Source organism: Dromiciops gliroides, chromosome 3, assembly GCF_019393635.1.
Source record: "Dromiciops gliroides isolate mDroGli1 chromosome 3, mDroGli1.pri, whole genome shotgun sequence".
NCBI classification, from domain to species: Eukaryota; Metazoa; Chordata; class Mammalia; order Microbiotheria; family Microbiotheriidae; genus Dromiciops; species Dromiciops gliroides.
In genome coordinates, this window is record NC_057863.1 from 217,294,191 (window position 1) to 217,309,007 (window position 14,817).

General features: G+C 36.5%; 1 protein-coding gene across 5 annotated transcripts in view; it reads right to left on the minus strand.

Moving 5' to 3' along the window:
- The window catches only part of TXLNG (taxilin gamma), a 59,524-nt gene continuing 44,707 nt past the window's right edge, over positions 1–14,817 (minus strand). For 4 of the 5 annotated variants that reach the window (XM_043991166.1, XM_043991168.1, XM_043991169.1 and 1 more), the window contains 7 exons: positions 14,587–14,757; positions 10,850–11,044; positions 8,540–8,659; positions 6,449–6,523; positions 4,887–4,979; positions 1,500–1,595; positions 1–537 (listed from right to left, as the gene is read on the minus strand). In XM_043991166.1, the coding sequence (XP_043847101.1) occupies positions 205–537; positions 1,500–1,595; positions 4,887–4,979; positions 6,449–6,523; positions 8,540–8,659; positions 10,850–11,044; positions 14,587–14,757 (1,083 nt within the window). In that variant the 3' untranslated portion in view covers positions 1–204. The remainder of the gene's footprint in view (positions 538–1,499; positions 1,596–4,886; positions 4,980–6,448; positions 6,524–8,539; positions 8,660–10,849; positions 11,045–14,586; positions 14,758–14,817) is intronic. The other variant, XM_043991167.1, reaches the window with a different exon arrangement.

Consider the following 14,817-nt stretch of genomic DNA (forward strand, 5'->3'; position numbering starts at 1 on the left):
TGCAACACAGTTGTGGAAAATTTATAGAGTAAAACTATTCAAAGCTGCTAGGCAGCTTCCTGTACCACGTAAGTCCAGTAGTTCTAAGAAAATACAGATATGGTAGAAAAAGTAAGAAATTTTTCACCACAAAACCAATAGTTACCACCAACAGAGAAAATTATACACAAAATATATCTCTCAATACAGTGTTTACACTTCATTTTAGTCAACTGAATGAGTGTCAGGAACAGAACTCATGGACACAGTCTCTTGAAAACCATCACCTTCATCCGTTGCATTGTGCTCAGCCTCTAGGGGAATCCCCGTTTCTTTTTTAGAGGGAGTTTTCAGCTTTTTGTGGGAATCATGAAGAGTGCATGGCTGTAACACAGATACCATTTGATCTACATCTTCGTCTTTTACAGAGACTTGTTCCTTAAGGACTTCCACCTTCTCATTGAGCTCATTTCTTTCTGTTTGGAGAGCCCTGCATAACTTCTCTAATCGCTCCAGTTTTATTTGAAAGGCCTTGTATTCTTTATCTCGAACAGTTTTCTATAAATAAAAACAAAGATTTTACATAAGCCAGTTAAATACCAAATTAGGCTATTATGCTCTTAAGTTTTAGAAGTTTCATCCATACCACAAAGAAAGTTGTAACAGTACCTTCTAACATCACCTGAGTAAATACCAGGCGGCCAAATAACAGACACTACCATAGTTTTACCAAAGCATGCTATTTACATTTAAACAGCCAGCATTCATTTTTTTCTCATCTCAACCAAAATTTAATGGTCTTTAAAGAAATATAATCATCAGTAGTTTCAACTCCAAGATATAATTCAGCACTTTATGTACTTTATGTTGGGCTATCCACCCCGACCCAACTTGTATAAAGAGCTAACTATCTTTAACCATATCCACCCCCTTTTGTTGTTGAGTTATTTTCTGTCACGTCTGACTCTTTATGATGCTATTTGTGGTTTTCTTGGCAAAAATACTGGAGTGGTTTGCCATTTCCTTCTCCAAATCATTTTACAGATGAGGAAACTGAGGCAAACAGGGTTAAGTGACTTGCCCAGGGGTCACACAGATAGTAGAAGTGTCTGAGCCCAAATTCGAACTCAGGGAAATTATTCTTCCTTACTTCAGGCCTGGCTTGCTATCCACCTCTTTCTTTTTTTGAGGTTGTATAAAGGCAGGAGGACATTAATTTAGGTTGTGGCTTTCTGCTACCAAGAAGTAATTTTTATTCCTAAAAAATACAGGGAGTGGAAAGGAAAGAATTCTTAGTTGTCCCCTGTATAAGAATAGGCTTAGTTAACAGAATAATAAAGTTAACTTGAATGCTTTGTTCATAGGAGTTTAACATGATATAATTGGGGAAAAGTGTAGTTATATCTACATGGTTTTCAATGTCCTAGAAAAACATTACAAAACAATCCTCCCTGTAGTTGTGGGTAGGAATATATGGAATTAATGAATTAAGAAGCACATACTAGATAATCTGTACTCACCTCTTCAGCCATTTGCAGAAGTGCCTTATTGTTGTTTTCCCATTTAGTTCGCCAAACTATTGTTTCTTTTTCCAGTTTTTTAATTTTCTTGGTCATCTGAGAATTGTTCAATACATAATTACTGACCACAACAAACTTTCAAAGCTTTATTTCTTAAAAGTGAAGAATTTCATAAGATATTAATAATTTGGCTATTTTCTTCCTGTGTACTTTTCCCTACCCCAATTCTCAAAAAGAAAAATTTTCTACCCATTTCAGACATGTACATCTCCGTTCCTTCATATTTTGTCCTCTGCATTCCTTAGGGACCCCATTTTACTGAAGCATTTCTTTCTTCCCTTCACTAACTTCTTTTGTCTACAACTACTGCATCCACTTCCTTATCACCGCTCATGCCTTCACAATTTTGCCATCTTATCTTCTTGATATCCTTCTAGACCTTTGCTTTTTGGGATACTACTCTTATAGTTTCCCCTTCAAGGCTCAATTCCCTATTTGCAAATATCTACTGGACATCACCCTTTTATCTCCTAACTTCCTCATTCTCTTGAACATGTCAGTCCTTTTTCCATCACCCTATGAAGCTAACTAGTTGTCCAATAGAATTCTACTTCAGAAACCTTTCTAGAACCTGTCTAGCCCCAGCCCTACCCCACCCCTTCTCCACTTCTTTTACAACCACCCCAATTTGATGCCCTATCCTTTCTCCAATTCATTTTCATACTGCTGCCTCAAATCTTAATATACTGTTCTAATCCTGTCACTCTTCTATCGAAAAACTTATGGTGGCTCTCCCCTTGTGAATCAAGTATAAACTCTTAGTTTTTATATTGCCCTACACCCACCTGGCTCCAATATCTCTCCAGTTTTGTCTCACACTACTCTCCTATTAGAATGTGAGCTTCTTGAGAACATCATTATTCTCCTCTTCTATTTACATCCCCAGCAATTAGCACAGTGCTTTTATACATAGTAAATGTTTAATAAATGATCATTCATTCATTCATAAAATCCATGTTCCAACAAAGGTTGTCTCATCCTTTGTATTTGTATCCCCAAGGAGTGCCTAGCAAATAGCAGGCGCTCAAGAACTTAATAAATGCATGTTCATTGACTCACCGACCTCCCAATTGCATCTTGCCCTCTCCCAAGTTCTATGCCTTTGTTCACACAGCCCTCCCCGCCCCCTTTACTTCCAATTCTAAATTAAATGTCATTCTAAGTTCCTTGAGAGAAGTACCAGTGTGTCATATCTGCGCCTAGCACAGTGCCTTGGGCACAGTAGATGCTTAATAAATGTCTGCTGAACTGAATGAACAGCCAGTAACAGAGGGGCAACTATAAACTCCCGGCTATGGCAGCAGCTGGAACCATACTAGGGAATCCATATTATGAAAATCCTTTACTGAACTTAGAGGAAACTGTATACAATAGTAATACTACACATGTTAATACTACATGTGTCTACATTTGGACATATGTAACTGAGAATCACAAACTACTAAAGTTTAAAGAGAATGGGTTTATTATTCCCCATCTATGAAAATCCCACTAAGATGATAGTGGAAAGCAAGATGGAAATGGTAGTAGTTCTATATTACAATTAAACTTGCCACTGACTTGTATTACTTATAATTAGTCAATATTCTTTAGTAAATGAGGTGAGGGAAGATGCGAGGAAATTCATAATAAGGTTAACCAATATAGCCTTTATTATGGAGGGAGTTAAAAATGAATATATACTTCAACTGAGCAGTCCTTAGCTTTAAACATCCTCAAGACTCCTTAGTTACCATACAACTTACCTTTCCTTATGCTTTCAGTAAAGCATGATTAAGATACGCTTATTCAGAACCCTTAACTTGTGGGACTGGGGGGAAAATAAAGGTTTATGACATGGCAAGGATAACCAATGGACAGCCTGGGTGTTCCACTAGTGTCTTTATGATGTCAAGAGAAATCTGAAGAATGCTCCCAGCATATTGAGTGGAACCTCTTTGGCAAACTACTGGGAAGATTATTATTATTGTTGTTGTTGTTATTATTATTGACTTGTTGGAGACAAGTCATACAGTAAGACTGGCAAACACAAATGAACTGTAATTTGAATCACTGGACAGAATATCTCTACAATGTGATTATAGATCTATGAGGATAACTGATATCTAACCTTTCTAAAATACTCGAATTCCAGTATTACAAATTTACAGACTTAACTGATTTTCAGTATATAAATAGGTATAAATAACTTATCATCCTAATCCATTTCTTAAAGATTCACACTTTCTTAACATAAACAATGTTGTAAATCTCTTTGGAACACAATCCTCATGTCTAGTTTAAAGTGAAGCCAAGTTTTCTGCCTTTATTTTTTTTTAGTTGTCGTGGCCATTCTTTACTGTTGTATTGACTGCAACCAAAAATGGCATCTATTTCCCACTGTTACAGAGTTTTCTGGAAATAAACAGAAATAGGAAACCTTTATGTCTCTATCCAGGTTCCAAGGATCCTCAGGCAGAACAGTTAATTTAAAAATTTTTTATTTCCATCTTTTTTGTACATTTGGTTGGACCAAAAGGTAAAAACTGGCCCAAACAAATTCTCTTAGTCTTCAAATGACTGCAACACTCCTATACTTCAGTTCAAAATCTTCATGATTTGGAAGGGGGGTAGGGATGAGGAAAGGGGAGATGATGATAGACAATGAGTGGGTGGGAAAGACATATATATTTTGTACAATGAGGCAACCACAGTCTATATCCCAGCTTCTGAAGCAAATCTCACCCACTCTAACAGGTACCAGTTATTATTTATTGTAGAATAACATTCTGGGCCATAGATTTCTTAGCATTTATCCATTCCTGAAAATGCTGGAATGTGGGGGAGTGGGGAACAGGGAGAGAACAAAATGCCATACTGATGGAGTAATAAAAAGGACAAAATACACTGAAATACTTTTATACTGCTTTCCATTAAGAGTTAGAAAGATGCATCATTCACCCACAAATTTTAACCATTGTAAAAATACAAATGTACCCTGTGTTATCTATATTAAATTACATAATTAATTGAAATACTAAAGAACTCTCTGATGTGTTCTTTTACAGAAGCTCCCTTAGTGCACTGTAACTGTGTTAACAGATCATTAATTAACCACTTGAGGTATCAGCTAAGGTTACGTAAATGTTGAGAGCTACTGCCAATGGAAGATCATAAATGAAAAACATCTTTGAAATGATAATGTATGTAAGTCAATGTAGAAAAATGGACTCCCATAATTAGGTATGTCCATACAAGCTGTAATCATACTTAAAATAACACTAACTTAAATAAATTGTGTTTTGGGGGTAGTTAATCCTAAGAATCTACTAAAAATCCTGCTAGTACCTTTTCCATTTCCTGCCTGAAGGTTGTAAAAAGTTCATTGCTTTTTGCCATGGTAGTCTGGAATTCTTCAAACTTATCCATATAAAGAGAAAGCTATAGGGAAAAAAATATTAAATATTCTGAGTCTCAGATTAAAAAGTGCTTTAGACAAAGGCTTTCTGAGCAAATAAAGGTTAGACATTATTTCCATTTTAAAAGAAATATTAGATAAGAATGAGACTTTATAATTACTTCTTAATGAGGGAGGCAATATTTATCCCCAACCCTGGACACTCTATGAATTATATATAACCCATATATCAGATCCCTTTTAGGCAACCAGTTATTGAAATACTATTACATACATACATATTTATGTATATATAAATCAAGTCAAAGACAACAAATGAAGCACAATAGTTATAAACGGTTCATACGGCACTGTCGTTTTCAATACTGTGGCCATCACAGTAACTAATGACCCTTCTATTACTTACAATTCAAAAATTCCAAGTTTCTTAATGATTTTTGCCAATTACTATTTAAGTACTTTAACCCCAAAGAAGCAAAACCCAAGTTAACTAAGGAAAGTTGTTTTAGGCTTACAAATTTATGTCATGTTAAGAATGAAGACAAGGTCATTCCTCGTAAGAATTCAGAAGCAGAGAAGAAGCATTCAAGGTAGAAGACAGAAAAATTGGACAAATCTTTATAGTGTTAATTTGTTTGTAAAAACTGATGTGAATTTACAAAACAATCAGCTAATGGATTATTTATTGATCATCCACTATGTGCCTAGCACTGTACCAAGTACTGGGGAGCAGAGGAGAAATTTAACAAGGTCCCATTTTCTGCTTTTATCTGAATAAATTAGGAACTGGTAATGCCATGCCAAATCTTCATTTGTTACCTTTTTCCTAAGTGGGGAGCCAGCATCTGCTAGCAAATTATCCCAGTCCATAATCCCTTCCCCAAACTCACTGAATGGAGGGATTGAGACAAAGTACCTATCTATGCCTTCTGGTAACACCCTGGGAAACGCTCATGAACTGAGCAGTAGACAAAAGCAAGCAGCTGGGAGTAAAGGAATATGACAGATTATGTACCCACCATGCCTGTTCGCACTGAAAGCCTGAAGAGACATGACTACACCCCACAATATCAATTCTACTACCTTCATTCCTTTGGGCTTGGAAGACTTCTAAGTCTTTATGCATCCACTTATAAAATAAAAACACTAATTTCTGCAACAAGACACCAGGGGAAAGGCCCCTTTTTATCCAGTAATTAACTCTTCCTTGAGATTTTAGTTAACACTAACTTGCTTACAGCCAACTAACAACAACAAGAAACAGAACAGATACCACAGGGGTGTGAGGTTGATCGAGGCAGGGAGGGAGAACAGAGAGAAAAGGCTGCCCTGACTTGCAAGATGACAACTGTGCCTATGTCATGATTATGGACAGGGCTGGCCATGAACCTCATAATGGTTTACGACACCAGGTATTTATCATCTTCCTCTCTACTGCTCAATACTTTTGTATTAAAAATTAGCCTACCATTCATGCGTTCTTCCAAGTTACCTGCTGTTTGAGTTGTGCTTCCTGCTGTTTCATTTGTTCACATTTGTGCCTCGATTCTGTGGCTTCTTTTAACAACTGGAAAAGATAGAAACATACCCTGGCAAATACTAATACTGATAATAAGGTGAATGAAATGGCATATATTATTAGTACTACAAATATAAATTCAATCATACCCAAATATTTTAGGCAAGAATCATTTTTAGAATTGCCACTAATGTCTATGACTTGCTTTAAAGAACTTGCTTTACCTACATGGTCCCTGAAAATAACCATCCCTTTGTAATAAATTGTAATTTAGAGAACATTTGAAACCCTTGAAATGGTCAACTCTTCTTGATTTCCACTACGAATACTGCTCATATCATTCATTGAACCCCTTGAGACATATCAAATGTAGATTCATAGTTCTTCCTCAAATAGTTTAGTTTTTAATCAGTTACTTGGCTTTGGTGGTCATTTGGCCATTAGCAGCTAATTCTGCAATTCTTTTAAGGCTACTAAGTGGTCAGCAAACTTTAAATTGGATACTCTTGAAGGCTAGCAAAAGGCTAGTACTATGAGGCTGATGGTATTTCACAAAACCTATTTATTCCCTGCTCATGAGATTATCTCAAGTATTTGATTAACTAGATTTTTCTCATTAGGTGAATTTTCACTTTAATTAAGAATTAATCTGAAAACTTTGTTGAAGACCAAATAAGCTATAGAATCTGAACAAGGAACTTCTTTCTAGGTACCAGTTTCCTAACATATTAAGAAGAAGGGCAACCCTTGAAAAGATGAAATGTTTAAAATGTACTTTGCTTCTCCAGAAGGTAGGGGGCAGACTGACAATTTGTTGAGCAACTTTCAGCATTCACAGTTCTGACTAATTTATTAACAAGGCCCTTCACAGAAATGATTCTGTACAAACTAAATACCAATAGTTACAGAAGTAAAGTTTACTAAATGCAGAGGAAAACACAACATTCAACATTTAATCTAAGTGCTTATGATTCCTCCACTAAAACCTTATTCCACTGACTTATTGCAAGGTGATTTTGAGTTCCTGAAGCAAGACACAAGCTCCAGTAGATTCCCATCAAGGAGGAAGAGCCTCTTATATACACTTAATAATGTACTTGCTTAACAGTTGTTTAAGAACCAACTTCAGGAGTTTGCTACAGGGTGAACTGTTTCTCTAAAGCCAAATTCATGAAGACTATCTCTATTAAGGTGTATACAATTCTAGTCTGCAAAAGTCGAGGGAAGATTCACCCTAATGAAACCCTAATAAAGTATATTTACTGTTAGCTATACCTTTACTTTCAGCCCCACGTGAGCAAGCATTATCCAGGACACCCAGGCAGCGACAGCCACCAGCAGGAGCCCTTCTGTGACAACCTTCCTTCCAACAACCACTTTCCTAAATAGAAAATGAAAAATTCTCACGCCCCCAAAACCTCATTCCTGTAAAAGGAAACATAGAATCCACTCCTACAGATGGTCCCTCAGGCTTACTCCCCCCATTTATCCCACTGACAGGGGACTGAGCTTCTCCAAGCTGCAGCTGAAAAGACCTCTAAGTGTTGTCCCTCCTAATTAGAATGTGAGCTTCTAGACAGCAGCAACTGTCTTGCCTTTTCTATCTGTATCCCTACCTCTTCACTGGGTACAGGGTAATAAGCACTTGGTAAATGTTTCTTTTTTTTCTTCATTTATTCAAGGTAATAAATAGTTTGAAATTTTTTTCATTCAAACCTTTTAAATACAGTGTGATCAACACAATTTAAATATTACTACTGTCGAGTACCATTCATATGGCAACTTTAAAAGCCTTATAAATACAATAAAAATAACCATGATAGTCTATTATATTATTCTAATAGATCATATTATGGGAGAATGTTTAAATAAAAGAAAAAAAGGCCCACTTTTGTAGCATATTAAGTAGTGGAATACATATACAATTAATCTGGATGGGAGAAAAACAAAGAACATTCCTCAAATGCTATCCCCATATAACTCAAAATGGAAATTTAAATACTCAAATTAAACTAACAGATTTGCTGCCACCACCACCCCCATCCCCCAATTCCCAAAACTTACAAACTCTCTTTCTCTTTGATGTTTTTCTTCAGCTTCTTTTATGAGCTGTGTTGTCTGCTGAAGTTTGGCATCTACAAGCTGCTGCTGTAGTTCCTTATGCTTGAACACTTTGTCAATATGCTATAAAAAAGTAAAATTTTATAGCTGTCACCTTTATTTAAACATTAATGTGTATTTCAGTAATGTATATACTGTATATACCATATCAACAAATGTCAAATATATTCTACCTACAATGCTGATTTAGTTACTGATAATCTTTTTTTTTTTTTTTAGTGAGGCAATTGGGGTTAAGTGACTTGCCCAGGGTCACACAGCCAGTAAGTGTTAAGTGTCTGAGGTCGGATCCGAACTCAGGTACTCCTGAATCCAGGACTGGTGCTCCATCCACTGTGCCACCTAGCTGCCCCTACTGATAATCTTTAAACATTAGTGTAACTAACTACAAAGCAATGACAGTTTCTTTTTTTTGCCTTTAAAAGTAGCCTCGGGACAGCTAAGTGGCACAGTGGATAGAGCACCAGCCCTGGAGTCAGGAGTACCTGAGTTCAAATCTGGCCTCAGACACTTAACATTTACTGGCTGTGTGACCCTGGGCAACCCCAACTGCCTCACTTAAAAAAAAAAGTAGCCTCACTGCTTTATATGCAACTGATGTATTTTGTACTTTGAGACCAAAAGAACTAATTAATAAGCAGGACCCATTGTCCACTGCAACTAATGTATGGCCTAAGATATGGAAGTGGTACAACAAGATAATCAGTACCAGTAGAGAGGGTAAAGAAGGCCAGAGCTCAAGTGCTGTCAGTCCTAGGATTGCCTGCTTCTACACTTGATTAAAATTAGTTTAGACTCTATCTGGGAGGACATGGATCTGGAAGAAATGAAGAAGTGACCCAAACTACTAAGCAAATTCATGATATATTCCTTATAGGTAGGATATAGGATGTTTTTCATGCTCTGTTAAACTTTCCAAACATCTTACTAACCATTCTACACTATTAAAACAGTTTATTATGTTTAACAGAATAGTTATAGTATACTTTGTAAATGTGAGCAAAATGTCTCATGAAAGCCTCAGAAATGCTATGGCGACACAACTTTATTTATTACTGAATAAACAGTGAAGATAAACTATCTGACTGCACATAACCAATGGCCAACAAATTGGCAATACTATCCCTGAATAACCCCCAAAATAAAGAAATTAAGTACATAAGAGAAAAATGCATTTATAAACCATGAATATAAACAAATGATAATAATTCACTAATATTATAAGCCAGTAACAACACTTTACAAAACTTTCCAATTTGCTTATCTGTGATTCAAATTGGACAAACTATTCATCTGTCTTATAAAATGAGAAAATCTAAAGAACATTAGAAGACAATAACAGTACTGAGTACTATTAAGATTTCAAGAGGTTGTGTTCCAAATCTAACCTACAACTTGATTTTTGCAGTTGAACTCCAGAATTTACTTGGCTTAGGGGAACTGTAAAATAGTCACAATGGCCCACAAAAATCAAGCACCACATTTATCATCAGGTATTTTAATAAGGACGTGCAATTGAAAGAAAAACAAGTAAAAGATAAAGCCACAAACCTGAAGCATTCTAAAACCCTTATGACAGCACTTTGGAAACCTGAATACCAGACCAACCAGAACAGTTAAGGATACTACCACTCTGCCTATCCCTTGGACTTTACTCTGCCTTATCTGTCACTGCCTACTGTGGTTAGAATGTGGGTGGCTAGGGAGAGAAGATTAACAAGGGCCACTTGCCACTCCCAACCCTTCTACTTCTTTAACTCATTATTCCAATAGGTGTGATATATTAGACAAGACAGCTGTTGATATCCTCGTTTCATAATAATGGACAAAGGGAGAAAAAAGATCAAAGAAAGTAAGATAGAAAAATCTAAATGGAAAGTTGAGTGCATCCTAGAGACTCTTGGCAAACCTCTATTAGTTTGAGCAAACCACTTATATACAGTAAAAATATTTATATATGAAAGCTGAGGAAGTGATAAAGTGAGACCTGAGAGAGCTACATCTCACTGAGAATCTAGTACACAAATCCCTCTTCCAAACAAAAATCCTAGGCCATCTAATAATAAACTACACATTTTGATTCTATTAATGTGGCTCCACTCCTTTATTTCTATTGTATATTATCTTTAAGCATATAGTATATGGTACATATGTACTAAATTTACAAAATTTCAGTAGTTTAAATCACATTTCAAACACCAATAAATGTTTTCCACTAATAAGGAAATTATTTCATGAATGAAACTCATTTACCTCTTCCCGCAATGCATATTGTTCAATAAGTTTTTTCAATTTCTCTCCCAATTCAATGTTTTCTTGTCGAAGTTTAGCATTATGTATATCGTGTTGTTCCAGCTGAGCTTGAATTTCATTTAAAGTAATTTGGAAATGTGCAGTTGCTTCTTTGCGTCTTTCTTCTTCTTCTCGTGCTTGCTGCATATTTTCTTCCTTTGTGTCCAAAGTAATTTTTATTAATGGCATGTAAGCTAACTGGTAAGAAACCCCCACATCAAGCATTTCCATTCTGATAAAGCAGAGAGGGGGGAGCATATTATAAAAAGCTAACACTTTCATCAAATAGCTAAGATCACCGAAGGTAATAAATGCTATTATGTGCTATAGAATACTTACATTTGACATTATGAATGAAAACCTGGAAGACCATGCACTTTTCTTATTCTACTGAAACTCATCTAGTCTCCCAGGGGACCACTACAGAACAAGAGGGTGAAGGATCGTTTTAATTTAAAAGAACTTTTCAGCGTCTGTCAGGATACACATTCCATATCAGTAAGAGTAAATGAATTCGGGTGTACTTCACATAAACTGGCTCTACAGAAAAGCACTAGACTTGCAATATCATTGGTAGAAGGGAAATCCCAGATAAAGAAATTCCTCCCACCAATTTAGGTTGGTATTTCCTCTGCAACTTAGTCTTGAAGAAAAGTGACTAAAACATTGAGAGGTTAAAAGCTTTGCCCAGAGTCCAGTACACATGTACTAAAGGTGGACACATCCAACCCTGGCTTTGAGGCCAGCTCCTTTTCTACTACACTACTGACAGTTCTCCAAGTTGCCCTTAAGCACAATCATATTATTAACACATAATAACCAAACCCCATCATAAAGTTACAAAAGCATGCTATAACAGCAGCCAATAACCCATTTTTTCCTATAGCACAAGTTCTGCTCTCTAATACTGCTTCATACAATGCCGGGTTTTCCAAGGACCAATTAAATTAGTTACACAGGGTATCATGATAATATCATGATCATAAAATCTAACTGGGTAATAACCAACTTTGTGATGGATAATGAAATCAAGAGACAAATATGAACATGGCCAAGAATTTGGTTCTTGGTAATATGTATTAATTTTTAAATTACCATTTCCAACACTATGTACTAGGAACCATGATGAGATTAAATATGGTGTATTTTGAATACTGGGTTAGAAAATAAGTATAAAAATTATCTATGTGATTAAAATGCATTGGAGCAGCTAAGTGGCACAGTGGATAGAGCACCAGCCCTGGAGTCAGGAGTACCTGAGTTCAAATCCAGCCTCAGACACTTAACACTTACTAGCTGTGTGACCCTGGGCAAGTCACTTAACCCCAATTGCCTCACTAAAAATAAAAAAAAAATTTTTAAATAAAATAAAATGCATTACTCTAATTTCTTACATTCATTTTTTTCTAAACCACCATGCTTCCTACCTACTTATTTCTTTTAAACTTTCAACCAAAAGGGAACAAAAGTATACTTAAATAAATTTTTTTAAAAAAGTATACTTAAAGGGGGCAGCTAGATGGCACAGTGGTTAAAGCGCTGGCCCTGGATTTAGGAGTACCTGAGTTCAAAGCCAGCCTCAGACACTTAACACTTACTAGCTGTGTGACCCTGGGCAAGTCACTTAACCCCCATTGCCCCGCAAAAAACAAAACAAAACAAAAGTATACTTCAAAAACAAAACCAAAAAAATGTTAAAAGTATACTTAAATAATTTCTTAACAAGGTCTGATCATGGGTGGTTCTCTTCACGTAACTCAGGTCAGATCTTAGTTCAAGTCTCTTCTTCCCCATGGCAACTGTCTTAGAAAACTAGGCATTATCATCCATTTCTTTACCCTCTGTCGATCACCAGGGAAGCTTAGAGCCAGGGGATTCTATTCAACTCAACAAACATTAAGTCCCTATGTAAAAGGCACTGTTTGAGACCCTGCTAGGCACTGGGAAAACAAAACATAACAAGAACAGTTCCTCCCCAACAAGGAGGCTACATTCTGCCATGTAAACTTTACCTCCTGGCTGGCAAGGCACTAGGTAAAAAGTAGCCTGCAATAATGTAAATAGCTTTCTAGGCAAAAGTCAAGAAGACCAGTCTGAATCTAGGCTCTACCATTTTCACTTGTGGAGACAAAGTCACAACTTCTCCAGACCTCATAAGTGACTGGACTAGATTTGAGTGGTTCAAAACACTTCTGAGTGGTATGATTAAAATGTAATTGGGAAACATTTAACAAAATACATTTTAAAAAGAAAAAAAGATATGAGGTTTTCTAAGTGAATATGAAGCCTGTAGGAATCCTTATGTACAGTTTAGGAGTCCTAGTTTCTATTTGAGTTTGATGTCTCTGGGCTAGATGACCTTTAAGGTTCAACTACAAATCCTATGATTAACTAAGGAGGGCAAAAAATAGAGACTATGGTGAGGGAACCAGGGATTCCTTAGAATACCAATAATGCCTCATAGAGAGGGTGAAAGCCAAAATGAGAATCCTGTCCTTTACCACAAAGGTTTAAAAAAACCCAAGTGCATTCCAGGTATGGAACATTTAATAGGGCAGTTTGGTTGAAACAGTGAAAGGAAAGAAAATGAAATAATTTTGGAAAAGCAGGCTAGTGCCAAATTATAAATGGTTTTAAGTGCCAAAGTGAAATTTTAATCCTAGAGGCAATGGAGCCACTGAAGGTTTTAGACATGGTTACACTAAGGAAAATTATTTTGACAATTATGTGGAGGACAGATTGGAGAAATGGAGATGGGAAAAACTAGAGGAAAATAAAGATAACTCCCATTTCCCCAAAACTCACTTCTCTTACAAATTTCCCTATTATTATTAAGAACAACACTATCGGGCAGCTAGGTGGCGCAGTGGATAGAGCACCAGCCTTGGATTCAGGAGGACCTGAGTTCAAATCTGGCCTCAGACACTTAGCACTTACTAGCTGTGTGACCCTGAGCAAGTCACTTAACCCCAATTGCCTCACCAAAATGGGGGGGGGGGGGGAGAAGAACAACACTATCTTCCTGTTACCCGAGTTTCATCCTAGGAATTATCCTAGGTCTGAAGGACTCTCTTGCACTGAAGCCATATCACCAATCAGCTGCCAAGTCTTGGTGATTCTATCTTGGTAACATCAAACTGCCTCTGCCCCCTTCTCTCTACTCACACAACCACCACCCTAGTTCAGTTTCTTCATCACCTCTCAACTGGTTTACCTATTAAGTTTCTTCCCTCTCAAATCCATCTTCCACATAGCTGCCAAAATAATTTTCCTAAAGCACAGGTCAGATCTCTGATCTCTTATGTTCCTTAATACTTCAGTAGCTTGCTTCCTTTAAGATTTAGCAGAAGTACTTTCTACATATGGCTTTTCCTGATCTAAAATGCTGGTAATGAAATTCCTATGGGATTCAAGTAATAAACACTTGCTGCTATAATCCAGGAGGATATAACAGAAATACAATAGAAAACCTACTCTTGTCTCCATTGCCATAAAATAGTCTCAGACTACAATCATCTTTTCCGAACGTGATGTAAAAAAACAAAGCATGTTTATTATACTTGTCAGTTAACTAACAGTCTTCATTAAAACTACCAACCATTTAACATCTTGCCTTCCTAGTTAGCTCCTATGATACTCTATAGATCAAGTAAGTAAACACAATCCTATGATCTTGACTGTAAAAACTATAAACTCACCTTCAATGTCTTGTTATGACGCTGAAGTTCCCGGCAAAGAGACTCCAATTTGCTTCGAGCTAGAATAGCCTTACTATGCTCACTTTGCAGGTGGACCTTTTCTTTCACAATCTGGGCTTGCTTCTTCTGAAGAATCTTCATCTGCTTCTGAACATTCCTACTCTCCTCCAGCTGAAATTAAGAAGTATCTTAAATTTTATTAAGTATAAAACATATCAGCTATGGTAAGCA